At 32.6% G+C, this 27,821-nt stretch overlaps 1 protein-coding gene across 5 annotated transcripts in view; it reads left to right on the top strand.

Annotated features, from left to right (window-relative positions):
* Tbc1d5 (TBC1 domain family member 5) overlaps positions 1 to 27,821 on the top strand; it is a 501,737-nt gene that overhangs the window by 271,069 nt on the left and 202,847 nt on the right. For all 5 annotated transcript variants that reach the window (XM_077796237.1, XM_077796238.1, XM_077796235.1 and 2 more), the window contains 8 exons: positions 1,010 to 1,099; positions 1,193 to 1,267; positions 2,371 to 2,438; positions 16,483 to 16,585; positions 24,763 to 24,851; positions 26,537 to 26,587; positions 26,676 to 26,745; positions 27,587 to 27,759. In XM_077796237.1, coding sequence (XP_077652363.1) covers positions 1,010 to 1,099; positions 1,193 to 1,267; positions 2,371 to 2,438; positions 16,483 to 16,585; positions 24,763 to 24,851; positions 26,537 to 26,587; positions 26,676 to 26,745; positions 27,587 to 27,759 — 719 coding nt within the window. The remainder of the gene's footprint in view (positions 1 to 1,009; positions 1,100 to 1,192; positions 1,268 to 2,370; positions 2,439 to 16,482; positions 16,586 to 24,762; positions 24,852 to 26,536; positions 26,588 to 26,675; positions 26,746 to 27,586; positions 27,760 to 27,821) is intronic.

The following is a 27,821-nucleotide window of genomic DNA, read 5'->3' as shown; positions in this document are numbered from 1 at the left end:
AGCAAGGAGAATTGGAAGGTAATTGGGTCATTCTCCTTCAGTGGAAAGGTCATTAGTTACCAAAAGTAGTAATCATAACTCACAGTTATCTTTTTAATTGCTTTGAAAAAGTGTTTCTTTTTGTTATCCAAAATGAATTAATTTAGGTTTAGATGTGACTTAAAAGTGATTTTTATCAAAAGTTTTTAGAGTTATCTACCTATATTAAGCATAATGAGTCTGTGCAAGCAAAGACAGTAAGAAACATGATATATTAGACAGTTTTAGATTTAATAATTTAGATTTAATAATTAAAATACATTTTTCTTCTGTTAGATGAAGGCAGTAAAGACAGGAGACCTGCTGCTAGAATATTTGTATACAAATATTTGTGCCTCACCCCCATTCCCTGTTGTTTAACTTTTAGTATCCTTTGTCTGCTAAAAATAAACCTAAGTCCAGATTTATTTTAATGTTGCATTAAACTAAATTAAATCAAATTTGTCTTTTTAAAAATGCTTATTTTCATAAGCCGATTGCCAATTGTAAATTACATTTTTGCTTTGAATGAGTTTGCTTCATAGACAATATTCTCCTTTCTCAGACTATTCTTACTGTTCTTCTCTGTTCTTTATCTGCTTTGCTTTAAAATAAACCTTAAATCTAAAAATTACTAATCAGAACTTGTACCTTGTAATATCTCCCTGCTAATATCTCCCTGCTACTTCCTATAAGATTAGAATATAGAATGGGAATTTTTTTCATTTTTAATATGAATCTGGAGGGAGGCTTGATTCTATTTTATGGTGCAGCTTCTGAGATCTTACTTTTGCTTTTGATTACTCAATTTTTAAATTTCTAACTAACTATATGTTTCTTAAATATCCACAAATATAAATTACTGGAAATTAAAGTAATGATATGAATATAAAATAGCATGAATGGAATATCGATTTTGATTTGCAGATTATTCTTTTGGCTTGGTTTCACATTGTATTTATGATTCTTACAATTTTTTTTCCCTTGACAGCTGTTTCTTTGTGTTATTCCTCAAGATAAAAGTCAATGGATAAGTAGAATTAAAGAGTTAAGAGCATGGTACAGCAACATTAAAGAAGTAGTAAGTAAATAGTAAATGTAATTAATGTAATTGTCTTTTATTTATAAAGTCCAGTAGCCTCTGATCTTTCTGTGTGTTTTCATTCTTTACCAGCATATCACAAACCCAAGGAAGGTTGTTGGCCAACAAGATTTGATGATCAACAATCCCCTTTCACAGGATGAAGGGGTAAAGTTCTCCTTTATTTATATCTCAACTATTTTTACCCATAAGAGTTTAAAAGTCACCATGATAACAGTGTATTTCATGACAAGCATTTTCTTTACTCCACATACTGTACTACCTAAAATCTGGTGGAAATAAATCTATGGTATATACATAAAATGTTAGAGGAAGTTCATGATTTACTTCAGTGGAATGGCACTATAGAGAAGTCCCAGCAGTCTATATGAAGGATAAAATAGAAGAGCATATGCTTAAGAACTGGACTATTCTATCAAGATGGGAGTGCAGAGAGGCTAGGAAAGTCTGCCTTCCTATACAGAGAAGTGTCCACTTAGCAGGACTAACTTCCAGGAAGGAGGAAGTATCTCTTTGTAGTAAATCTCTGAAGAAGTTTTCAAAAGACCAGGAAAAGGAATTAGGCTGACCTCTAGTATTCCAGTAAAAACCAAGAATGATCATTATTTTAAAGACATTTTATAACTTCTTCAATTATTGCTGCTCTCATTTCTGTCTAGTTAGGTAAGAATAGAAAAAAAAAATCCCATTCACTACATAATGTTAGCATTTGTTTTTCCTGATATATGTAGTTAGTCTTTGGTATTACACCATAAAATATTCCGTATTTTTAAAATTTTCTCTAAGTTCACATTTTAAACCTTGATAAAAGCCTATTAGATTATAAAACCTGGCTTTGTAGAAAACATTGCATATCTCTCTCAGTGCATTGGAAATTCAGGTCAGGTACAAGTTGGGACCAGTTGGCCTGTGGATATTGCTCTAATCCAAGTACTTTATTATTATTTATAGGGAGAGTAGTAGAATAGTGTACAGCAGTGAAAATGTTCATTCAATTTATAGAAATAAAGAATTTTTAAAACATGTAAAATAATATTAGACTGGAAAAATTGATGTTAGGATAAGGGTGTGTTTTTGAGATTGAACTAGATTTTAATAGAAAACCTGGGATTGGGGTAATTTTTATCTGAGAAACCTGAAATAAGAATTTGGAGAAGAAAAAATTTAATCACTTAAATTATTAAATTGAAGTCATAGAAGTCAAGCAAAAGTATGGGATTATTTTAATTAGGTTGTTCTCCTTGTTTCAGAGTCTTTGGAATAAATTTTTCCAAGACAAAGAACTACGATCAATGATTGAACAAGATGTCAGAAGAACGTACGTAAAACTATATTACTTTCAATAATTCAAATTGGTATTACCAGTTTTAGCAAAATGTAAATCCATAGAGGAGCCAAAATTGAATGCAGTATTTTACTTGAATGAAAAGCAAAGCCTTTGATCAAATTTTAATAGGGATTATTCCCTATGTTACTTTTTAAAAAATGTTTCTAACATTGATCTTAAAATTATAATTTTTTTTCAGATTTACATGACTTCAAATGAATTGTTGGTAATTGATACAACTGGTTAAATTATTTTAATATGGTTATATTATGTAGTGATTTATATTTGTATTATTTGCCTTTTGCATTATACATTCAAATCCCTTTCTTACCAAATTGCTTTTTAAATGACCACTATTCTTATCTATTTTACTTCTCTTTCTCTTGAAGCTATTGAGGTTTGCAAGCCTCTTAATTTACTTAGTATTTACAATGTGAAAGAGCAGTCTCTTGTTTACTACATAATAAATGTTCACAACTATTATATATTAGACCTTGTCTTTCTTAGTCATGTGGTGGGAAGTACATGGAATTTGTGACTTGGACCCTAGGGTGAGTTCTAGCTATCTTTGCTATACAATTGTAGGCAGATTATTTTCAACATATTTCCCCTCAGTTTCCTTTTCTGTAAAATGGGAATAGTCTTGTAATCATAAGACTTCTGTAGATTCATGAGTACAGGTTGAGTATCCCTTATCTGAAATGCTTGAGACCAACAGAGTTTCAGATTTCTGATTTTTTTCAGGTTTGAAGTAAATATTTGCATAGCATTTACTAATTGATCGCCACTCATCTGAAAATTGAAAATCCAGCATTCTCCAAAATCTGAAATTTCTTGAGCATCGTATTGTTATCCAAAAAATTTGGATCTTGAAACAATTTGGATTTTGGATTTTTAAATTAAGGATGCTCAACTGTTACATGTAGTAACAGCAGTAATTTATATAAATGTTCCCAAATAAAATCATTGGTATTTGGGATCAGCCAGGTATGTGAAGAGCTATAAGTATCTCTAATGGCTTAAGTCCTTCTGCAGTTTTGCCTGTGTACTCCACTGCTAGTTCAACTCCCACTAAATCTATTATAATGTCAAATTCTCTCTGGCTTTTTAAGATTCATCTTTTTCCTGTTCCCAAACACTGAATAACAAGATGACATGGACTGCCTTTAAGTTATACTACATATTGAATGGACAAAAGTTTCTATTTTAAAATTAAAATAATTTCATTTTAAAATGGAGGAATCATGGATTCACAATTCATCAAAACCATATCTAACTATGGGGTGCAGGATGAGAAATATGGGGTCATTTTGATGAGCTTGTGTTGTGAAGTTAACTTGGGAATCACCCATTTGTATAGTGAAATTACTGTCAAAGGTGTTAGGTAACAGTGCTTGATTTCTCTAGGAATTAAAGCACCCTTGTATTGACACACGAGGCATTATATTAATATTTGAATAAAACAAAGGAATTTCTTAATGAATCAAGAATTTGTATGATCAATGGCAATAAAACAGGCCTCAAAATGTGCAGTAAATATTGCTAACCAAGCAGTAGAGGTATCCCTTAAAAAGTGCCAAGCAGTTATATTAAAAAAATTGATAGCTTCAAATCTATCTGTCTACTGAGAAGGATTATAATTCATATCTCCACAGTTATGGAATGGAAATGGTGGGAGTGTGGCGTTTACGCAGCCACCCACTCAGAGGCCACAGGGACCAGATTAGTTAAGACAAGAGAGGGAGAAAATAAAAACCGGATAGTCAAACCAAATAGGAGCTTTTTCATCATTTTGGTTGGCTACTTTAAATATTTCTGCTTTGCTGTGTAAAAGAGTATTAGGTCTTTAAAGCCATATTCTTTTAACTATTTGCTTCATTTTCTGGGTATTTTTCTTGTTAAAGTACACACACACATAGACATACATATAGTACTAATTTTTTTAAAAAAATTATCTATACTACTATATCTTAATTAACATTGTAAGCTCAAAATTCAAGAAAGGCAACTAGGAGCACCTATAGTTCATAGTATAAATGAGCGAAATTCCATCTCCCCTCCACTTGAAGGCTTTGCCATGTCTCTTTCTACATTTAGAGGAGATTTCCATACCCTCTCTTAATATGGTGCCTATAAGGTAATTAGTTAGTGTCATTTAAAGCCTAATGAATTGCTTAATCACAAAACCTAAATAACTTGAATAATTTTACTACTTTGTACCTTTACAAGACATTCTGTGGTCTAAAGTCCATTCCCTCTGCCCCCATCCAGTCTGTAAAGCAACAAGAAAAAAGTACACAGCTCAGAAAAGGATACAGCATTACTTATTCACTAACATCTTTCCACTTCCAGTCTAGTCCATGTGCTTTAGACTCTTCTCAAAGCAAATGAATAATTGTGCTACTTGCCTAATCCAAAGGTGTCTATGACTCCCTGTGGACTGCAGAGAAAATGGATTTACACAGTTTCCCTGACACACACCCAGTGACCTTTTAGACTACTTCTTCTGGCATTACTTTGTGAACAAGTTTTGTACTTTGATTTTCCATGCTCTCCTCTGCTTGAGTGCTGTTTCCCTCTACTTCTCCCTGTTGGATTTCTGAGAGCTTGCCCTTTAAGGCCTAAGTTGATTAACACCATGTCTCTGAGTTTCTAGTCTTTTCAGTTTGATAGAATTTGTGCCTATTCTATGTTCTATATAATTTTCTTTAAACTTTTTAATGACATTATTTAATTGTTGGGTCTAACATTTACTTAGGTCCACTTGCCAGTGCATTCAGTATATTTATCTTAATAGCTCAGGGCACCAGGGACTGGAAATGCCAAGATAAATATTTATATACCCATAAGAAGTTTAAAGTATAATAGAGGAAGAGGGGGCACAGGGATAGTGCAGTATAGCTGGTGTCCTAGTAGCAGTACTATGTAGAAGAGCTCTGGGGTTAACCCAGGTCTTACTTTTCTACCTAATGACAAATCCCTGAAGGTTTTGGCCCTACTCTTATTTTTGTCTTAATGTATGTAGTCAAGTTGATGCTTAATAAATGATCTGTAGTTGTGAAACTTATCAATGACAATTGGTGTTGTTCAATTCTAGTTACACTAACATCTTTTCAGTCTTTAGAGACATAAGAACCCTTTAAAAATACTTCTGTGGTCAACTTTCTAGTTTAAACAAGAAAATTTGATCTTCTGAGCTGTGTTTTTTTCCATCATTATTGAATTTATTTGATCTGGATATATCACTGTATTAAATATTACCTTCCTCTTCAACTAATTTTAATATTCTTTTATGTCACTAACCCTGTTTTACCTCAAAGGACTTTTCATTTATTTCAGTTAATTGCTTCTTAACTAATGAAGTTGTTACTATTCCCATTTTTGTTACTGAAAAAAAAAAAAAACACTGATAATCAAAAGGTAACTCTAGGAGCTTCAAGTTTATAGCACTTCTAAATTAGAAACTACATTGTCCATTCTGGACAAATCTTGCCATATTTCAAAAGCTGTAGCATTAATACTGAGTTTTAGTATTATTTAAAATGAAGGGAAATAATGAGGTTAGGGTAAAATATCATTTTCATAGTAGATGCTAAAGAAGTGTTATTTGGTCTATCAAGGTCTATTCTAAAAATATAATACAGCATCTATACCATCATTTGCCAATTAACATATTTATAACTATTGCCAAATAGTCTCATCTTTAAATGTGTCCTTTCTCTCAAGTAAATGATTAGCATTCTTTAACTTGTCTTTATCCTTGTAACTTAACTTTGACTATACTTAAAAATTTATCTAATTGTCAAATGGATGTGCTAGTCATTTTCTTCAATTTTTAGTCTTTTGTATTTCTAGATAGTGTAAATATTTCCAGTAGATCATGTTTTCCTTGACTCTTCATGTTGTAGATTGTTTTTTTTTCTCTTACAAAAATGGAAACTCATTTTAATGCTTCTTTTTGTTCATAGTTTATATGTTGGTTAAGCTTCAAACATGATTTAAACAAACTTTGTGCTCACTTATCATTTGCTATTTTGTGTATTTATTAGTAATTGCTAAAATTATTTTTAAAGCAACAGATTTGTGCTATCCAGTTTGTTAGGCCCTAGGTATGTTGTCTATTTAAGCTTAAGATTAAATAAAATAAAATATTCAGTATTCATACACAGTAGTGACATTCAAGTGCTAAAAGCTGCTGTACTTGACAATACATGTATAGAATATTTCTATCATTACAGAATGTTCTGCTGAACAGCAACATACACATTTTTATATTTTATATAATATATGATGTGAGTATCTAAATTTTATTTTTTATTGATGCTGAACATTTAGATGTGGCATATACTAAATGTTTATTTTTATTTCCTTTCTTTCCCCTTGAGAAAAATCTATTCTTATAGTATATGTGTCTTACCTAAAGATTTTGGTAAAACGTAGTTTTTTTAATTTTTTTTAACTTGTAGATGGACACAATACTTTTATTTATTTTTATGTGGTGCTGAGGATTGAATCCAGTGCCTTACATGTGCCAGGTAAGCAGTCTACTGTTGAGCTACAACCCCAGCACCTAAAATGTAGTTCTTACCTTACATTGTAGTCTGCGGCTAATAACTAGGCCATTTCTGGAAAACAAACAAACCAGTATACAGAAGTGTTTTTACAGTCAATTTTTTAAAAATATTAATATAAATACCATCTCTCCCTCCTCTTCAATTCCCATTTTGGCAAAAAATACTGCTAGTACATTGGTCCATTGACTCTCTCACTTTACAGAGTTAAGATGTCCTAAATGTTGGTATCTTTTACACAGTTTCTTCCAAACCCATATTTTATTTAAATAAAAAGCTAATTCCTCAGGGAAGAGGATTTTTACAAGCAATTTTAGAGCAGAATTGATTTTGGTGTGTGTTAATGCAGACAATCTGCCCAGTGTTAAAATGTTAAGGAGAAAAAAAAAATACAAGCTGCCATATTCGTGTGATCACACCAAAATAGCAGCTTGTATTTATATTTTCAGTCTCCTTGAGGTGGACTGCAGGCACACATGAATGAGTGGATGTACTTGGTGTTGTGTTGTGATTTTATTTAATGCAGGCAACGTACATGCTTGTGCATGCACGACCAGCCCTCACATATGCACTTGTTCACAGCCGAGAAAGTGAAAACTACAACACAAGCCGCTCTCTAAGAGTTGTCGGCAACCTATGTGTGTGTTTCTTAAATATTAAAGAGGGGGAAAACAGATTTTCAGAAATACGAGAAGCAGTTCTGTCCAATGGCCTACAGTCCTTCCTCATTTCATATTTAAGATAAAAGCAAAAGAATTATGACTGTTGTATGTTTGTACACACACACACACACACACACACACACACATCTGGAAATATGTGTTTTCCCATACTGCTCTTGTGTTAAAGTATTTATTTCCTATTTGTTTCATATATGCATGCAAATTCTTAGCTTACATTCATTCTAATTTATGAGTTTTTAAAAACCATATACACACATATGTATATTTAGTATTTGAATGAAAATATCGGTTTATTTGCTAAAGAACATTTAGTTACAGTGTTTAGATTAGTACCCTGATGCTCTTAGTCTTTGGCATGTAGGAGCAGTAGTACATGGAGCATAGCACATGTAACCATAGCTGGTGACCTGCAAATTTTTTGCTTTTGAGATCCTCTTCATTTTAAATAAGCCAGGTGGTGGTGGTTGTTATTTTGTGGTGCTGAGGATTGAACCCAGGAACTTGTGCATGCAAGGCAAGCACTCTACCAACTGATCTTTATCCCCAGCCCAAGCCAGGTTATTTAAAGCAGCACTTATGGTTAAGTTCATATGATTATAAGTAGGTTAAAAAGTAAAGTCTGGTGAGTGAAATATTAAGAGGTGGAGACTGAGTACATAGGTTTCTGCCCTCTGGGTTCATATGTTTTACTGCAGTGTTTTTTCAGTTTGGGGAGTATTAACATTTGGGACCAGTGAATTCTTTGATATGAGAGGCTCTTATGTGCAGTGTAGGCCTGACCTCTTCCTGTTAGAGGTTCTCTGAGGCACACTTTTTAAATCTTTCTCAAAGCCTTTGTTTGACTGAAGGGCCCTGAGGCATTATCTCAGAGCTTCTGGAGATACTAATGAAGGGTTTTATAGTGTAACAAGATTAAAGGTTTCATCTTTCATGTTGTCTTTCTGTCTGTATCCTAGATTTGAGATTGTCCAAAAGCATTGTTTTAATATTAGCAACCATTTGATGACTGGAAAGACTGAGAATGAGAAAAACTTTTATTTTCAGATATAGCAAGTTTCAGCTAATTTATGCTTATTAGTTCTTCCTTTTGCTTTTCTTTCATTTTACTCTAAGTAACAAGAATAAACCTGGTGGTACCTTCAACACTCTACGTGAATATCTCCTTAGCTAGATCACCCAACTTGTTAGGTACATTTTCTGTTTTTCATAAAACCAGAGACTGCCATAGTGTCAGACTTTTCTCTACTATATAATAAGGGACCTTTTTCTTCCATTTCTCCTGTTTTCCTAATTTTCATTGAAACCCTCATTGGCGGCCCACTCCAGGACCTTACCTAACTGTCTGTTTTGTACCCTTTTGCCCTTCAGTGACAATCTCTTGAAGGTGCTTCTGGCTTCTATCCAAGTCCCATATACATCTCTACTATGTATTTTAGTTGTTTTGAATATTACCTGGATTTCAGATTTCAAGACCTCTATTAATTATCTTTTACTACATGAAAATCAACCAGAACAGTGGCTTAGAACAATAATCATTTATTTCATAGTTGCTGCAAATCAGTAGTTTGCAAGTAGCTTAGCTAGGAGTCTCTTATGAGAATTCAGTCAGGTTTCTCCTACTGCTGCAGACCATTGATGTCTTGATTAAGACTAGAGGATTCAGACTGATTCCTGTTCGTGTGTATCTATCTCTCCATGGGACTGCCAAAGTGTCCTTCTCCAGAGGAGGCTTTCTCCAGAACAAGGGATTCAAGAGAGAAAGGGAATCAGATAGAAATTGTGTGCTTTTCATGCTATATGTTAGCACAGAAGGGAGGTGTATCAAAAAATTTGCAAGTGTATTTTAAAACCACATTCTACCTATAGCTTCTCTGGTCTTCCCAGTGATCTTCTCCATTCTGACCAGCTGGAATGGGAGAAGTATACAGGAACCTGCCAGGAGTAAGGCAGAAGAGATTTGTTTTCACACATACTTTCCACTTTTATTCCATTTGATTAGCACTCAGTCATATGGCCACAACTAACTGAAAAGGAAGCTGGGAAACTAAATCTTATGTCTGAACCTGGAAAACACACAAACCATGCCTGGTTGAATAAAGAAACTGATGAAATTTTCCACACAGGAAGAAAAATAATTTGATGTGTCTGCTTTTATTCTATATCAAATTATTGTTCTTATGGTTTGGCTTAATTTTTCAGTTTTTTTAATAAAACAAACTATAGTAAGGTATTATAGTTACTTTGGTGTTTGATAGTATACTAGGGAGTTTTCATCAGCTCATTTTAAATTTTGGATGAGTGCTTGTTTTGTTTTTCTGGTTTTGAAATGCAGACATGGCATCAGTTATTGTTACTTCAAGTCTCTCTGTGCTTCTTTGTCCCACTGCATGATTATAAACCCTCACCAAGGGCTTCATTTTTTTCCCTTGGGGCATCTTATTGAATACTAGCATCTTCAGTAATTCATCTGGGCCCAATGCTTTGTCTGTTTTAATACTTCTAATTACCTAATTATGTACCATAATGCAGTGACAAAGCCCTTTATCATTTCACTCTTTTCTTAACCCTTTTCTTGCTTAGAAATATTCTTTCTTGCTCTTTGTTTTCTGTGAAACTCTCCATTACAGATAGCCCAAATATTTCCCTGGCTTCCCTTTATTTTCTGTATTATAAGACCATTAGCTGGATGTTTTTTCAATTAACTTCCAACAGGCATCTGAGTTCCTGAGTTGGGGGCTCTAAAGTTGGTGTTTAGTTGCTCTCTGTCCCACTCTTCCTCATTCTTTCTACCATACTCCAGTCATATGAGAAGATATCCAAAAGACAAGTAGATTAATCTATTTGTCATAAACTACTTTTGTGTGAGAACTAGTGGCCATTCCTATCATTAATAGATCTTAGTGTAATCAGATGTCCACAAGCATCTGTGAACCAAATGTAATGAAAATGAACAAGAATTTTTAAACTATGGTGAATTGTATTTCAGAATAGCTAAAACTTAATGAAAAGAATGTTTCTTTTTAAAAGTGTTTTAGATATTAAAGGAAGAAAAATAATTATAGTCTTACCATTTTATGACCTCTAATGAATTAATAAGTCTAGGCAATATTCATCAGTGGTTGCTAGCATCACATAGAAAGCTACTGTTAGATACCTCCTGATGGAAGCATATAGCACTAACTGCTCTGGTTATCTATCGCTACATTATTTACCAACTAAAACATTAAACAATAGCAGACTTTGTGTTGCTGAATATATAACTTGGACCAAGTTCAGCAGGAATGCTCATTGCTCTCCCCCATCTGGAGCAGCCTTAAACTCAGAAGCTCCAGTCATCTGGAGGCTGCTCATGACCATGACTGGCTGTTGAAGCTGACTTTGAATTTAGACCTCTGAAGCTGTGGCTGAAGCACTCCACTTATCCTTCCCACAAGCTATATGTGACAAGGCTTGGCTTCCTCACAACATGGTGGTTTGGTTCAGAGAGACAGCCAGATAAAACCTATGTCACAGCATCACTTTAGCTGTATTTAGTTTGTGAGAAACTGGTCACTAAGAAGGGAGGTTAGATTCCTCTACCTTCACAGGGAAGGAGAGTCAAAGAATTGGTGAACCTATTTTCAACCATCTTATCTCTCTATGAAGAATCTCTTTGAATTAAACCTGAATCTGATTAACTGTCTAGACTTAATCATCAACTTATAGGAAATACAGGGGAAGGGTGACACATTAAATACCCCAATGGAGATATGATAAATAAAAGTCAGAACATGGGAAGTTTCTACAGGTTAAAGTACCTGGTTTCTTTAATAAATTCATTGCAAGAAAAAGAAAAGGACAAATCTATCAAGTAAAGGAATTTTAAGTGACATTAATAAATTGCAGTGCATTGATAGATATTTCTCAGATCTTGAATAAAGTGTTAAAATGTCTTGGGAAATCACAGAAATTTGAACATTGGATGTTTGAGTTAATCTATTATTTTTGTTAGTGTTATAATACTGTGGTTTAAAAACTGTTTATCTTTTAGAAATAAACATAATATTATAGATATGGTGATGTTGTCTGGATTATCTTCAAAATAATGGAGTACTAGGGAGGTGATATATACACACATATATTGTTTTCATATATATATATATATATAAAATCAGTTTCATATAATCAGTTTATATATATATATAAACTGATTAGGTAGTAGGTAGATTCAGATTAATTATGCTCTTTTCTCTGTTTACATTGGAAGATTTTTAAAACCTATATTGAAAACACTACTGTCTAACACTTGGTTTAAGATAGAAAGCCAAGATTATACACAGTACTTTTATGATATCTCATTTTTCCATACAGCAGAATTTTTAATAGATTAAATAATTATATTTTAATACATTTGTGGTCCTAATTGTAATTCCTATCTCCTTAATGTTAAGCGATATGGAACATTTTCCATTTATCTGTTAACCATTATATCATCTTTTGATAAATGTCTTGTTCTTAACTGGATTATTTTCTTTCATAGAGATGTTAGAATTCCTTAAACATTTTGGATATTAATCCATTTTCAGATGTATGGCTTTCACATATTTTCTCCCACTCCACAGTGGGAGAAAATTCTCTTATTTCATTTGTTGAGCAGAGGTTTTAAGAAATTAAATTTTTTATTTTTTAAATTTTTATTTGTTCATTTAGTAAGCAACTACTGGGATTAGACTCAGGGCCTTGTGCATGCTAAGTGTGTACTCTACTACCAAGTTATACTCCCAACCTCAGAAGGGTTTTATTTTAATGTAATCCCCTATGACTATTTTTGCTTTTGTTGCTTGTGCTCCTTAGTTCAAAGTAAGAAAGTCAGTGTCCAGACCAATGTAGTTTTTCCCCTGTATTTTCCTTCTAGTAGTTTCACAGTTTCTGGTTTTATATTTAAGTCTAATTCATTTTTAGTTGATTTTTTTTTCCTATATGGTTGGTGTAAATAAGTTAAGGGTCCCAGTTAATTCTTCTGCATATGGATATTCAGTTTTTGCAACAACATTATTGAGGAGACTGTCATTTTCACATTGTGTATTCTTGGAACTTTAGTAAAAAATCAATTGACTGTAGATGAATTGGCTCATTTCTGTGCTTTCTACTCTGTTCCATTGGTTGATGTGTGTGTTTTTATGCCAGTGCCATGCTGCTTTAATTATCATTGTTTTGTATACAGTTTGAAGTCAGTATGATACATCCAGCTTTATTTTTTTGGCTCTTTGGGTTGTAATCCTTGATGATCTTTGCTATTTGGGTTATTTCATGTTTCCATAGGAATTTTAGTATTTTACTTTCTAAACATCATTGGGAATTTGATATGGATTTCATTGAGTCTGTGTAGTGCTTTGGGTGGTATGGGCATTTTAACAATGTTAAGTCCTCTGATCCAGGAACACAGGATATTTTTTATTTTTACCTTCTTCAGTTTCTTTCATAATGGTTTCATAGTTTTCAATTTATAAATCTTTTATCTCCTTATTATTTCTAAGTATTTTTGTTAACTAATATAAATCACATTGTTCTCTTGATTTTTTAAAATTCATTGTTAGCATAGAAAAGCACTACTGATTTTTGTGTGTTGATTTTATATTTTTTCTATGTCAGATTTATTCAATCAAATTCCCTATTATGTCTAAGAGAAACTCTGCAATTTCAAATGTTGATCAACAGAGTTAAAGCTGAAATAATCACGTTTTCCACCAAATATATATCTTAGATTTTTTTGTATAAATTTCTTGATGAAAAACTTACTTTCTCATTGTTTTTCTGTAATTTCAGAGTTTTACCCTCACCTGTTTCACATTTCCATTTTCATTTTCCAGGCAAATGCAAAAAATGACTTCTCTTGGACTTTCATTGTCTGATAACCACAAAATTTGTCTTCAATTCCTATGTAGTGTGAATTTTTCCCTTTTATTGTCCTGCTAATATTTTGGGCTGAAAGAATCATGAGCCTTTACAGTTTCAATTCTCATTTTTATGCTTTAACCTCATTTTTTCTGAAGTTACTGTTCTTTCTTTTTTGTATGAAATTGTAGTCATTGATGGTTTTTCAAAATCTTAGCAATTGTCTAATCCAGACTGGGTTAATATTCTTTGTTATTGTTGTTTCAAAAACAAATTCGCCTTTCAAATGAAATAGCTGGGTTAGCCTAATGTCAAAATTAATTATCCTGAATCAGCACAAACTGGCATGGGGTAAAAGGAAAGTCTAGAGGTCAAATGGGGAGGGGAGGCTATTCTGAAACTTGAAGTATATCATCCAAAACCAATTACTATTCCTAGAAATGTTACTAACTTTCTCTTCTTAGCTGATGCCTATAAATGCAGTGCCTTCTGTTTTGCACCTTGAAAATAGGACCATTGAGTACTTTTATGTAGGAAGTATGTTATTGTTAAACGTGTTCATCCACCTTCTGAGCCATGTTCTTCTGTGTCATTCTGAAGTCATGGATTTTACGTAAATTGATTTCTCTGACATTTCTAACTGGTAAGGGAAGGAGTTAGAAAGTACTGCTGTCTGCTGACTGCTCAGATGCATTGGCACAGGTATCGGTTTCTCTGTGGCAGTTTCATTGCTAATTAGTTTCTGAGTTTGGATAATCTCCCAGCTCTTTCAGCTAAACCTTCTCTGAATTTCAGTTCTTGTTCTAACTTCTGTACTAACATAGACTTTGATTTCTCTTTCAGTACTTTTGTCAATCTTTGTACCTTATGCCTATTTGATGCTATGGATTCTTCATCAGAATTTAGAGAACAAGTTGTAGCTTCTCTTAAAAAGAAGATCTTGAAATTTCATAAATTGGCACTTTTGCATTGTAGAGCATTGTAGATGTTGTACTTTGGCGTAGATGTGCTGTCTGCCTAATATGCATTTTCAGTTGATTGGGTGTTTGCTAAAAGTGGGCAATTTAAATTATCTACCTGTAATTTAATTCTTCTAGATTTTAAGTTTTTAATCTTGCAAGAGGTTTGTATGCATTTAAATGAAACCACGATTTGGTATACAATATAATTTATACATTTTTATATTTTAGATGTTGAACTCTTATTATATAGTTTGTGGATGTTTGTTACAGAGTAGCAGTTTGGTAATTTCTTCCATGTTCCATTCAGATTGCAATAGTGAAACGGTGTTTATTTGGGCCAGTGTGCATAGAAAGTTTGCAAATACTATGGAAGGAAAGGAACACACAAAATTATTAAGCCAGTTAATCCAAATCTTTGGTCATGAACCAGAGGGCTAACTTTCAGTCATTTAATGAGGAAGAAAGAGAGAAACTCCATATCTGAGAGGCATTATTCTGTTCTTAAAGAAGGCAGGAAACCATTATAATATGAAGGAAAAGGGGTATTATTGCTCTTTAAAAGACTCCATTGAGGATTATTTTTCTATTTCAGTAATTGCCACTTCTCTGTGTTCTACGTAGTCTTCCTGTTAATTTTCTAACATTGTCTCTTATTTTCTAGTTCTAGTATCACCCAATTCACTTTTCAGTTCCATTACTCAAAGACTAATTAATGATCTTTGTTCCTGAGTGGTTACAGCTTCTCAGGTGCTGTTCTTGGTGTTTTCACATGATCTCATCTCAATCTACAAGATCAATTTTCTCCCTACTTAGTAGATGAGGTAGTTAGGCAATTATTTGCTCAAGATTACATAACTAGAACTTATGGAGCATATTTGAATAAGGGCTTTTGTTATGTTTGTAAAGTTTTCATTTCCCTTCATTATAACATACTTAGCCTTCCTAGAAACTCTTCTCTTTCTGACTTATTTTTACTTAGTTAACCACAGACTCTTCTTTTTTTATTTCCCTATTCAAAAATGTAGTCACTGAATTTTAGTTTTAAATTCGGCATTGAAAGCTCTTCCCAGAAAGACATGTCCGATATTTTTTCCCCATGCTCTTTCTCCCTGCTGGTAGTAATTCATTCCTCCTGATTACTAGTTACAGTTTTGTCCTGCACCCTTGAAATCCCCACTGCCTTCTGTACCTTCATCACTTTCCTTCTGATTTACTTACTGATCCCACTGATCTTTCATGCCATTCCTCTCCCAAAAATTCTGTTCAGAATTCCCTGTTTATTCCAAGATGACATACCTTCAGTCTTCAACAGATAGTTGTGTATTGCATTGTTGTGTGTTTGCATTTGGGTTCTTCGAACTGTATATTCTTGGATTATAAACAACTATTTGAACTCCTTTTAAGAAGATTCTCTACCCTTTTTCTATTTTGCATTACTTCAAAGCACCTGATAGAGTTTTTGATCCAGAGAGCATTTAACTAGTGTATACTAACTTTTGTTCCAATTGAAATCTACATTTTAATCAGATGAAACTGATAATGTGGTCATATGTACTTGAAATTCTGAAATTTACAAAAAACAATGACAATGTATTTCTTGAAAAGGTACTGTCACAAACTCACATTCTAATTTTAAAAACCAAATGGGCTAAAACAAACCTATGTAGGCTATAATTATTTTTCAAAATTTGTATTCACACATGCAGTGACTTTTAATATGTGAAGAGTTTTGAAATGTTTAGATGTTGAAGGATGTCATTAACCCCTGGGATATAATCATTTTCCTTTTATTATTCCTTTTTTAATCCCACCAATGGTGTAAGTTGCAAGGCAAATACAGAGTTGTAAACCTGAAGCAGCCCTTAACACCTCTTTGAGATGAGAGTTTCAGGGTGATTCTTGAAATTGTGCTAGTCAGTTTCAATCCTGTGTTTTCTTTTTTCAGGTTTCCCGAAATGCAGTTTTTCCAACAAGAAAATGTGAGAAAGATTCTTACAGATGTTCTTTTCTGTTATGCTAGAGAAAACGAGCAGTTGCTTTATAAACAGGTAATGAAAATATCTTACAGGTGGCATCCGTTGACTCAAAATTTTCTATACACCTTGACAAGTGATAGAGCAATAATGCAACCTTTATTGTATACAGAGTTGTATCATAATGCTAAAGCAATCTAAGAGCTGCTTGTCAGCTGCATGGCAAGAAAAGTAAGCTCATTGAAGCACATATGCTTGTTTCTCATTATAAGACATTCTACCAAATTGTCTTCTATAAGATGTTCAATCTTTTCTCTCAACTTTTGATAGTTTGTTTATAAACAGCATCTTTGAAGCCAGTCTAGTAATAGAAGTTTTTCCAGTTGAATGTATAAATATTGTTCCTAAGTACAGCACTTATAAATATGTGATGTGGCATGTAAAAAATAAATAAATAAATAAATAAATGTACTATTAGTCTTTAAAACTTAACAGATATAGAGCTTCAGAATGGTTTTTTAAAATTTGTTCAAGTTGATTTATTTATGTTCCTGTTATTTGACTCTTTACTAAAGCAAACAAGATTATTTTTACTTTTATTGAAAAATGAATCATTTAATTATATCAAGATATCTAGGTTTCCTGTTAAAGTTTATTGTGTTCCAGTGAAGATACATATTTTTGAATATTTTTGCTTATTTTTCCAAATATACATTTACAGGCAATCCAGATGAAATTCATAAATCCAAAACAATCAAATTATAACTTACATCTAGTTGATGACTGCCAAACTTCAGTTTAATGTAACGGAAAACACCTGTGGTAAAAGCAATATACTTAACTCAAACTTACAAAGTTTAAGATAGTAAAGATTACCATTATAATAAATAACGTGTTTGTTATTGTATATACAGAACATCCAAGCGAATAATTTTATTCTTAATCTAGTACTGTCTTTATATTAATTCTTATGCTAGTAATGTCTTTTTATTAATTGCATGCTGACTGTGTCTCCTTAGAATGTATCATCATTTTCAGTGATAATCTGTTTCATTAAAACTGGATCTGGTTACTTTGAATAGTTCCTAAAAGCATTATAGTTATTTTAATGGAGAATAACATAGTTTAGTGCTTAAAAGCCTTGAGTTTAGACTCATATCCTGTTTATTTGAATAAAAATTTCCCCATGTGCTGGCTGCTCATCATCAGCAGTTCCCTTACTTCTAATCTTCACTTTTGTCATCTGTGAGAGGAGGACAATAATAGTATTTACTTTGGAGTTAAGAACATGGAGTGCTCTTTAAAAATTTCTGTCAGTAGTTATGGTCCTTATTGTTGTTGTTAGCATGTTTATAATTATGTTGGAGTTGTCACAGAACACGGAAGTACAAAAAAAAAGACAGGGAAATATTAAAACTACTTTTTTTTGCTTTTTTTGCATTTGGAAAGTATTTATTTATTTGACATGTAATAAGTATGAATATTTTTTGGGTACCAGGTAATGTTTAGTCTTCCTACTATAAAATAGAATACCAGAGCATAGCTCTCCTATTTAAATGGTACTTAGTGCCCACTGACCAACCTTTTTCTCTGTCCTTTTTACCCTACTACTCTCCCTAGCCTTTGGTTACCACCATTCGTTCTCAACTTCTATGAGACTAACTTTTTTGGTTCTACATAAGTAAGATTACGTGGTACTTATATTTCTGTACCTGAAATATTTCATTTAACATAGTGACTTTATTTCTATGTTGTTGCAATGACAGATTTTCATCATTTTAATAGCCAAATAGTATTCCACTTTGTATATGGACCTGACATTTTCTTTCTTCATTCATCCCTTAATGGACACTTAAATTGTTTCCATTTATTGTGATTAGTGCTGCAATGAACATGGAAGTGCTGATGTAGCTTTAATATACTGAGTTCATTTCTTTTGGATATATATCCAGCAGTGGGATCAGTGTATCATATGATAGATCCGTTTTTTTTTTTTAATGTTTATTTTTTACTTGTAGTTGGACACAATACCTATGTTTTATTTATTTATTTTTATGTAGTGTTAAGGATTGAACCTAAGGTCTCGCATGTGTGAGGTGAGCACTCTGCCCCTGAGCTACAACCCCAGCCCCTGATAGATTCATTTTTAATTGAGGAACCTCCACACAGTTTTCCATAATTGTTGTACTCATTTACATTTCTACCAAAAATATGTAAGGAGTTCCTTTCTTCACATTTTCTCCAAAATTTCTATAAAACTGGCTAGAGACTGGAGAATATTTCTGTGGTAATTGTACATGCTCAGGGTTCAATCTGCTGCACTTTAATCAATCTAATTCTGTGATATTACAAAAATCAACCAACAAATGAGTGGAACAACCTAGGAGCCAACTAGATATATTATATATGAGATTTCAATTAAGGAAAAGGAAACAGATTTGCTGTATTTAGCTTTCCATCTAGGACAAAAAAGTTTAGATTATACCTTTATTGAATAATAAGTTTTTGATAGAATATATAAATATAAAAACTAAAAGTATGTGAAAATAGTAGGAAAAGATTTAGAAAACTTTTATATAATCTCAGGGAAGGAAATGTCTTTGAAAGGTGGTAGGCTTTCCATGCAATTTCCCTTCTCTCTCCCTTTCCCTCCCACTAATTTGGAAGGAGACCCTCACTGTTACACAAAATTACATATAAGAGGTTGTGAGGGGAAAGGGGAAAAAAGAAACAAGGGAGAGAACTGAATTACAGCAGATGGGGTAGAGAGAGAAGATGGGAGGGGAGGCGAGGGGGGATAGTAGGGGATAGGAAAGGTAGCAGAATACAACAGTCACTAATATGGCATTATGTAAAAAATGTGGATGTGTAACTGATGTGATTCTGCAATCTGTATTTGGTAAAAATGGGAGTTCATAACCCACTTGAATCAAATGTATGAAAGATGATATGTCAAGAGCTTTGTAATGTTTTGAACAACCAAGAAAAATAAATAAAACCAAAAAAAAAGGAAGGTGGTAGGCTATCTAAAGTTAAGTACAAAGTCAAAAGGAGAAAAAATTAAAACAGAAAAGGACTCCCCCTCACCCCCCAAAAAAGAATGGGAATTGAAAAATAACAGAAGCCCTATTCAAAATGGCTTAATCCATAAGGGTATTGTTGACACACATTAGCCCAAAGTCCAAAGTCTTCAAGGCTTCAGAATTTTTCTGTTTTTCTGCTCTTATTGTGCTGGCTTTTGTTGTCAAACCTATTTCCTCATTGTTCTGGCTTCTCTTTCCAATTCAAAAATATCTCACAGTAATAGATGTATTGATAGTGTATCAAGTTAGGATTAAATTATCCCAGGTTACACATTTGTTTCCTGTTTTTCTTTAAAGAAAGAATAAAAGTAGATTAAGAAAATCTAATAAAATAGAAATAAGTTTCATGGATAAGGAAAAAAATACACAACATCACATTCCACCATTTGTGATATATGTAGACCACTACATTTGTGTGAAGACTACAGGAATATGGAGATCAAATTCTTGGTAACAGGTAAAGTCTATCAGTTACTGATTAAGAGAAAGTATTATTAGCTCACTCTTGGGTCTCACTTTAAAAGACTTAATTACTCAATGTACATGTTTAAAATCCTATAGATTCTTTACAGAGAAATAATACCTTGCTGTAGAAGGACTGAACATTTAGCCAGATCAAATTTAAGAAAAAACCTTGACTTTCATCACAAGCTGTTAAAGCTATTATTTTGTACTAGGTGACACCCCGTTTAACATCGACCATATTGTTAATAGTTATGGGATTTTATTGAATTAATGAGACTGTTATCATGTAGTAGAATGTCTTGCTGAGTTAATTGAAACTGCGGAGATTATATAAATGGTATTAATGAACTTTGACTGCCTGATGCCTCAGCTTTAATAAAGACTGCTTGGTGGGCTAAATGAACACAGGCAGATAAAAGAACAGGTTTAATTTTGTGAGCCTACGGGCTGTTGATGAAGAAAACTTTGTTACCTTTATTTTCAGCTAGCATTGAGTTTGAAGTGCAGTGACTGCTAACGAGCTAACAGGGATAAAGGCTTTAAGCAAGGAGAAATGCTGATAATGTAGATAGAAGTAGAACTTTGGGAACCAAAGTATACTGAGAATACATTTTTAATTGTGCTTTGTCAAATTTATAAAATGTTGAATTCATGATTATGCCTTTTGATTATCTATTCTTTTAAAGATATATATGTATATCTCTGTGTGTGTGTGTATGTATGTATATATATACACATACATACACACACAAAATAAAACACACTTGCCACGTGTAAATTTTTTATTTTTTCCAATGCTGGAGATTGAACTCAGATCCTTGCACATGCTGGCTAAGTGCTGAACCTCAGTGCTACTTTGCTAGCCCACTTGAAATTACTATTCAGGCTTTACTAGTCTAAATTGAGAACAAAATTAATAGTCTTCCAGTTATTTTTAGCCCCCTAATTTAGGTAAAATTCAAATCTGAACTTAAAAACATTGAATAATATTCAGAGGAGTCAGTCATTTTCATTTCGCCAAGGACTGCCTTTTTATTGATTTGAGCTATGGTTTGCTACTATTTTCTATTTTCATATTGTATTTTAGCTTTTTTAATGCATTGATACATTAAGTGATGGGTATTTCATTTGGTCAAAGTATAATGAACACCTTGTTCGTGCTGAACTTGTGGTGGGATCTAGGTTTATGTATATAGTCTTCCTCCAGTGTCCTTGGAGAAATGGTCCCAGGACCCTTCAATGGGTACCAAAATCCAGGAATGCTCATGTTCCTTATATAAAATGTTGTAGTATTTGCACACAACCTAACACACATCCTCCCATGTACTTTAAATCATCTCTAGATCACATATTGTTTCTTATACAATGTAAGAACCATGTAAATGGTTGTTAAACTGTGTAGTTTAAGGAATAATGAGAAGAAAGTCTATATGAATAATATAAATGTAGTGTGATTTTTTTTCCTATTTTTCTAATATTTTCTATCACCAGTTAGTTGAATTCACAGATGCAGGGCCCCTGGATACAGAGGGCCAACTGTATGTATTAATACATACACACATCTTTGAATACACACACAAACATACATCACTTCTTATTCTTTATAACTGTGCAGTCTTTTCTTTAGACTGCAAGCTCTATTAAGTTTAGAAACTGTCCCACTTTATTCACTTTGTTTCCATAGCACATGTAGGCATTTACTAGTTACTGGGATAAGTGAATGATGAATGATGAATGATAGTTGAACAACGGAGCATCTAGAGAGAGTACTGTCACAGAAACTAGAGGAAAGAGAACATCTTAAAAAGGCAGGAATATTCAATTATATAAAAGTAATTCCTCCTTAACCCAGCCACATCAGTTAGAAAACATACTGAAAGATCTATTTGAAGATTACCACCCAAAACAAAGAAAGATAGCTAGTAGTAAACCTATGAAATATGAAGTTTAATCATGAGTTTTATACAATTTTGAATTGGAAAATCTGGTGTTCTTAAAAATATCTCTTTCAAGTTAATTCTACACGTAATGTAAAAAAAAAAAAAATCTCAGTCTTTGTTTTAGCATTTTATGTGTCTAAGTGATACAATGAACCTGGAAGAAAAAGTGAAGTTAGAATTAGCAAGATAATGTTAACCAAAGAAAAGGTGGGGGGAGAAGAAAAACAAAGAAAACGGATGGACTCAAGTATTTTTGATAATACTACAGTTTTTTCAGGAGTATACAAGCCATTGAAATACAAGTTAAAAAAATATCCAGAAAAATTGTGAACTAACATTCAGATTAGGGTAAAGATGGCATTTTGGAAAGCATAGAGAAGATGGGCTGTTCAACTTATTGAATAGATTAAATTTATTGAAGATGTTAATTATTCAGTAAATTTTACTTCTTTTAAAGAAGTAAGTTATATTTTTTATGGCAGAAATTATACTAATATCAGGTGAGTGGAGAATTTACTGGGGTTGGGGGAAAACTATATTCTTACCTAATCTCAATATGAGGGAAGTCTTTTTAGGCATTAAAAAAAAAACGAAAAACACAACCCATGATGGATGATTTATTGTATTAACTACTAAAATGTATAACTTCAATATGACATAAGATATCAAAATTAAAAGACAAATGATAAACATGGGAAACATTTCTAACAAAATTGACAAGCATTAATAGGTCTAATTGGTAAAGAACTGTTACAAATCATTAGGGAAAAGGAAACAATAATTAGGACAAAATAATTAATTAAAAATGGTAGTAAAATGTTTAGTCTCACTGGCTTTCACATATATAATTACAACAAGTCTTGAAATTTCACACAATTTTTAAAAAAGAATGTAGTTGGTGACTTTAATATTGTGCAGTGAGGGAATTCTTTGTGGAGAGCTGTCTAATAGTATACATCAGGGATTTTAATAAATGTTTCTACCCAGAAATTGTACTTCTGAAAACTATATTCTAAGGAAAACATCAGAAATATGCTAAAATATTACCATAAGGCTATCCATTAAAGTTTGTAGTTTCTTTGTTTCCTCCTGCCTGACTTCATTCTTGTTTTGCTTTTCTGTAGTTTTCTACTTTGAATGCTATTACTTTGATTATTAAAATTATGACACATAAACTATGTGCAATGACACACATCTGTATCCCTGCTACTCAGGAGGTTGAGGCAGGAGAATCATAAGTTCAAGGCCAGCTTTGGCAACTTAGGGAGACCTGGCCTCAAAAACTAAAAAGGACCAGGGATGTAGTTCAGTGGTAGAGCAGCCCTAAGTTTAATCCCCAGTATTGCCAAAATTTGGGCACTTTCTTTTTGAAGTAATAATATAATTTCAAGAAAATTAACTCCTTATGATGACTTTTAAAGCCCAATTAGCTCACTTGATTTCATCTCTTGTCATCTACCATGTTCTTTGAGAGCACATTCATTCCAAGGTTTGTTAAAGGAATAAATGTTGACCAAGAAAGATTGAAGTGTCATGTGGTAATTTAAATGAAACATAAATTGTCAATGGATTATAAGTTATACTGTCAAAATATTCATTAAATAATTGTAATTCAAGACTACTGGCAAGTTAGAAATGAAATTCAATAAAATCTACTGTCATCTTTGATAACAACTGACTTCCTAAGACCAGCACAATACTAGTGACTGCACAGTTATCTGTGTGACTCTGTCATTCCTTCCAGGAAGCTACCTCTAATTCTAGCAAAGTTGTTCTCTCCTCTTTGCTCTCTTATATTTTACTTATTTTTCCTCTAAAGGTGATATTTTGTCTTGTCTTTTTATAGAAGAGCATCCTTGTTACTAAGCAAAAGGAAAGTAGAAATATGCTTCAATTAAGAGGCAGGAAGGACAATAATCTGTTTTAGCTTGCTAGAATATGGTATTTTGTGCTTAAAAAGGAATAATCTAAATGAACAAAGCTTGTCACTAATGCTTAATACCTTATGTCCCTAAGTAATGAACAAATAGTGGAATTTCAGAGTATCTTTTAAAAGACGGTTTAGTAACTAACACTATGCCTTTTTGTTTCTTTGCCTATTTGTGTAATTGTCAGTTGAACCTCCCATACAAGGGAAAATACTATGTTAGTGAACTCATTAAATAATTTGAAAATGACCCTAGTTTAAGTAGAAAAGAAACCTATAATAGTTTTCTGATTAAATATGTTGAAAATCATATTTGAAAAACTTTTTCTATCATACTTTCTAAAGTTTTGTTGTTGTTTTTAAATTTTCTATCACTTTTAGCTAGCTGACTTTAGCTCTTCCTAAGTCTACAGACATCCTAATTTTGAGCCATTATATAATGAAAACATTGGATGTAATTTTCTTAGGTCTACAGTTCTTAGTTGCCCTTCTTACTGCAGATCTTTACACTGTAGCTCATGATTATAATTTGCATAAATGAAATTCAAATTTATGAGTACAGATCTTGAAGCAACTGACAGGTGCAAGGTTGTCTACCATGCCAATTTATTGTTTGTCATGTTATTTTAAAAGAGAACTGCTATCCATGTTTTAAGGAAGAATAGGTACTGTGGTTGAATTGGGATCAAATTCTAAATGTAGGTAAAAATCTCATTTTGTACTTTGCATTTTTATGCTTTTCTGTATAATATGAAGATCTTTAACATTACTCAGCTTATACTGTCCACTGATGGCCTTTCACTATCCTCATTCATTTCTCTTGATCTTGTGTCTCAGGGTATGCACGAGCTATTAGCCCCCATAGTCTTCATCCTTCATTGTGACCACCAAGCTTTTCTACATGCCAGTGAGTCTGCACAGCCAAGGCAAGTTTTTAATGAGTTCCTTACTCATACTTACTATAGCCTTTACTTTTTTAGCTTCAAAATCTTTTAAATTAAAGGTACTTGTAAATTTTGTTAAGTTGTGAACATTTGTATTTTTATATGGCTAGTTGTAATTCCAGTTAATAGTTGTAATGCCAGGTTAGCTGTGGGGCAGATTTGCAGTTGTGTCTTTGAAAATTTTGGTATGTTTCAAAGGAAGACATATAAATGATGGGTCAAGAAAAAATGTTTGTTTTACTGACAAAAGTGCTAATGATTGATAATACTCATATGTATTCTGATGACTCATTTTTCACTGTGAACTGAATGATATCTTTATTACATACTTTCTCCTTACCAGCCTTGACTCAGCTTAATTCATAAATAAAAGAACAGTACTTTTAAGAATCTCAGTCTGTAAATAAATCAAATGGGTTCTCAGGTTGGTGAGAGAGACTACTTTGTATGTGTGTATGTGCTGGGGATTGAACTCAGTGGGGTGGTCCATCACTGAGCTACATTCCCAGCCCTTTTTTATTTCATGTTTTGAGACAAGGTTTCACTTTGTTGTTGAGGCTGGCCTTGAACTTGCCACCATCCTGCTTTAGCCTCCCAAGTAGCTGGGATTACAGGTGTGTGCTGCCATGCCCAGCTGCAGATGATGTTTGTAATTGGATTTAACTAAGGTAATTATTAAAATTCATTTTTTTAAAATAAGCTACCCCAACTGATGGGCCAGAAAAGCAACCAAGAAGCATTTTGGGAACAGAGAGCTGTATGATTGTAAGGCCTTGTCAGACAATCCATGAGCTAGCCCACCAATATGCAGGAGACAAAATACTGGCAGATAACATCTCATATATCTTAATTGTGTAATGTTTAATGTTCAGATGTAAGCTGTCCAATTTATTAAGAATATGTACAGCCCTGTGAATTAACTTTTGTCTACTATGTTATAAAATTAGCATTTTCAAATTTCCTCTAAATTTTTCTGATTTTATTGAGTTTATTGGATCTTGACAAGAGTAAGATATCTTAACTACCTTCACTTCAATTATTCTAAAATATCAGGTTGCAGTTTGTGTTGTAAACCAGTTTTCATGCCACTTTTATTTTTGAAAATGTGCACAGAGAATATAAAGGAAAGTAGAGATGATTGAATGTAGCTTTAAAATTAGTAGAACATGGTTCTTCAGTCTTTTGAATTCATTACTAAGTAAAGCAATACTGAAGTAAATTTGTAAAAGATGTTATCACTGATTAATTGATGTTCAAATAATATGGCCATTAAAAGAAAATAAATGAATGTCTTGATATTGCATATTGAATCAGTAACTATATGTTTTGTTTGGTTTTAGATGACAAGTGATATATCATAGAGTTATAAATTATTCTAGATCAAACATAGTCAAAGAAAATATTGTCACTTTCTGCATTTGTTGCTTAGAAAAATTAGATAGCTACTTTATTGTGGCACCAACAAGGCAGCTTATTTGTTTTTGATCTTTATAGAAAGAAAGGATTTTATTTGTTAATGGAGTTGCTCTTTTTATTAAAAAGGCTAATTTTTCTCATTTATTCATTATATGAGTGTTGTCTTATAAATGTCAAATAAGACAAACTCTGTATCCTCTTCAGTTATTGGAAAAAATGCACATTGTGATTGCTTGTATTACTTTTTAAAGCGAGGAAATGAAAACCCTCTTGAACCCCGAGTATCTGGAACATGATGCCTAGTAAGTATAAAAACTATTATTTTTCTTCTTTTATGCTATTATTACTTTATTGAGGATAAACCATAACATTTTATTTTTCTACTTTTAGTGCAATGTTCTCACAACTGATGGAAACTGCTGAGCCTTGGTTTTCCACTTTTGAGCATGATGGTCAAAAGGTAAATATTATAAGGGGTGTGGGTTATGGCTCAGTGGTTGAGTGCATGCTTATTATGTGTGAGGCACTGGGTTCAATTCTCAGCACTGCATATAAATAAATAAAAAAGTAAAGGTTCATCCACAACTAAAAAATGTGTGTATTTAAAAAAAAAAAAAAAGGTAAACATAATAGAACAGATCTTTTCAGTATATTTGAGTGAAGAAATGATTTCACTAACAACATATAGCAGGGAATAGTACATAATGTCATTTTTATTACAATATATAAAATATGAACATATATTAAAAAATGAACATACTTACAAAATAAGATTGGACCTGGGAATCTAAAACATACCCTTAATAAAATTGACAGACATACAAAGGCAATTTAAACATTTCATATATATAAAATAGAATCTCTCTCTACCTTATTTTATATAGCTTTGAGAGCTCAAAGTAAAAGAGTTTTCATTTACTGTTTTTTATGTTTGAATATCATGTCTCACACAAAAATGGGTTTCCATCTCATTCCATTTACATTCTGTAGCATCACATAAACTGGCCATAGATACTTTGTAGTGGCTATCACCACTTCTAGACAAACTTATCTTGTAAAACTTTGTCACAAGAGAAACTGGGCAAGGAAATATATGCAACAAATATTTTAGAAGGCATTTCCTGGCCAGTGTTTAATGAGCAAAATCATCTGAATGTCATCATATGGTTCCATATTTTAGCATTTGTCAAGAGATAATTATAGCAGTTTTTATTTCTTATTTAAACTCTCTTTGGTAAAGAAATTGAAGAATGATATTCTTTTCATATTGAAATAATATATGTCCCATTATTCCTATCTAGGGGAAAGAAACTCTGATGCCTCCCATCCCCTTTGCCCGGCCACAGGATTTAGGACCAACAGTTGCTATTGTTACTAAAGTCAATCAGATCCAGGATCATCTACTGAAGAAGCATGATATTGAGCTCTATATGCACTTGAACAGACTGGAAATTGCACCACAGATATATGGATTGTAAGTATTAAAGTTTTAGTTTTAGCTACAAATAATTATGATTTGTGGTAATTTCTATGTCT

The sequence above is a fragment of the Urocitellus parryii genome, chromosome 3 (assembly GCF_045843805.1).
Source record: "Urocitellus parryii isolate mUroPar1 chromosome 3, mUroPar1.hap1, whole genome shotgun sequence".
Classification (NCBI taxonomy): Eukaryota; Metazoa; Chordata; class Mammalia; order Rodentia; family Sciuridae; genus Urocitellus; species Urocitellus parryii.
The sequence above is the reverse complement of the archived record's forward strand: the minus strand, read 5'-3'. Positions and strand labels throughout refer to the sequence as shown.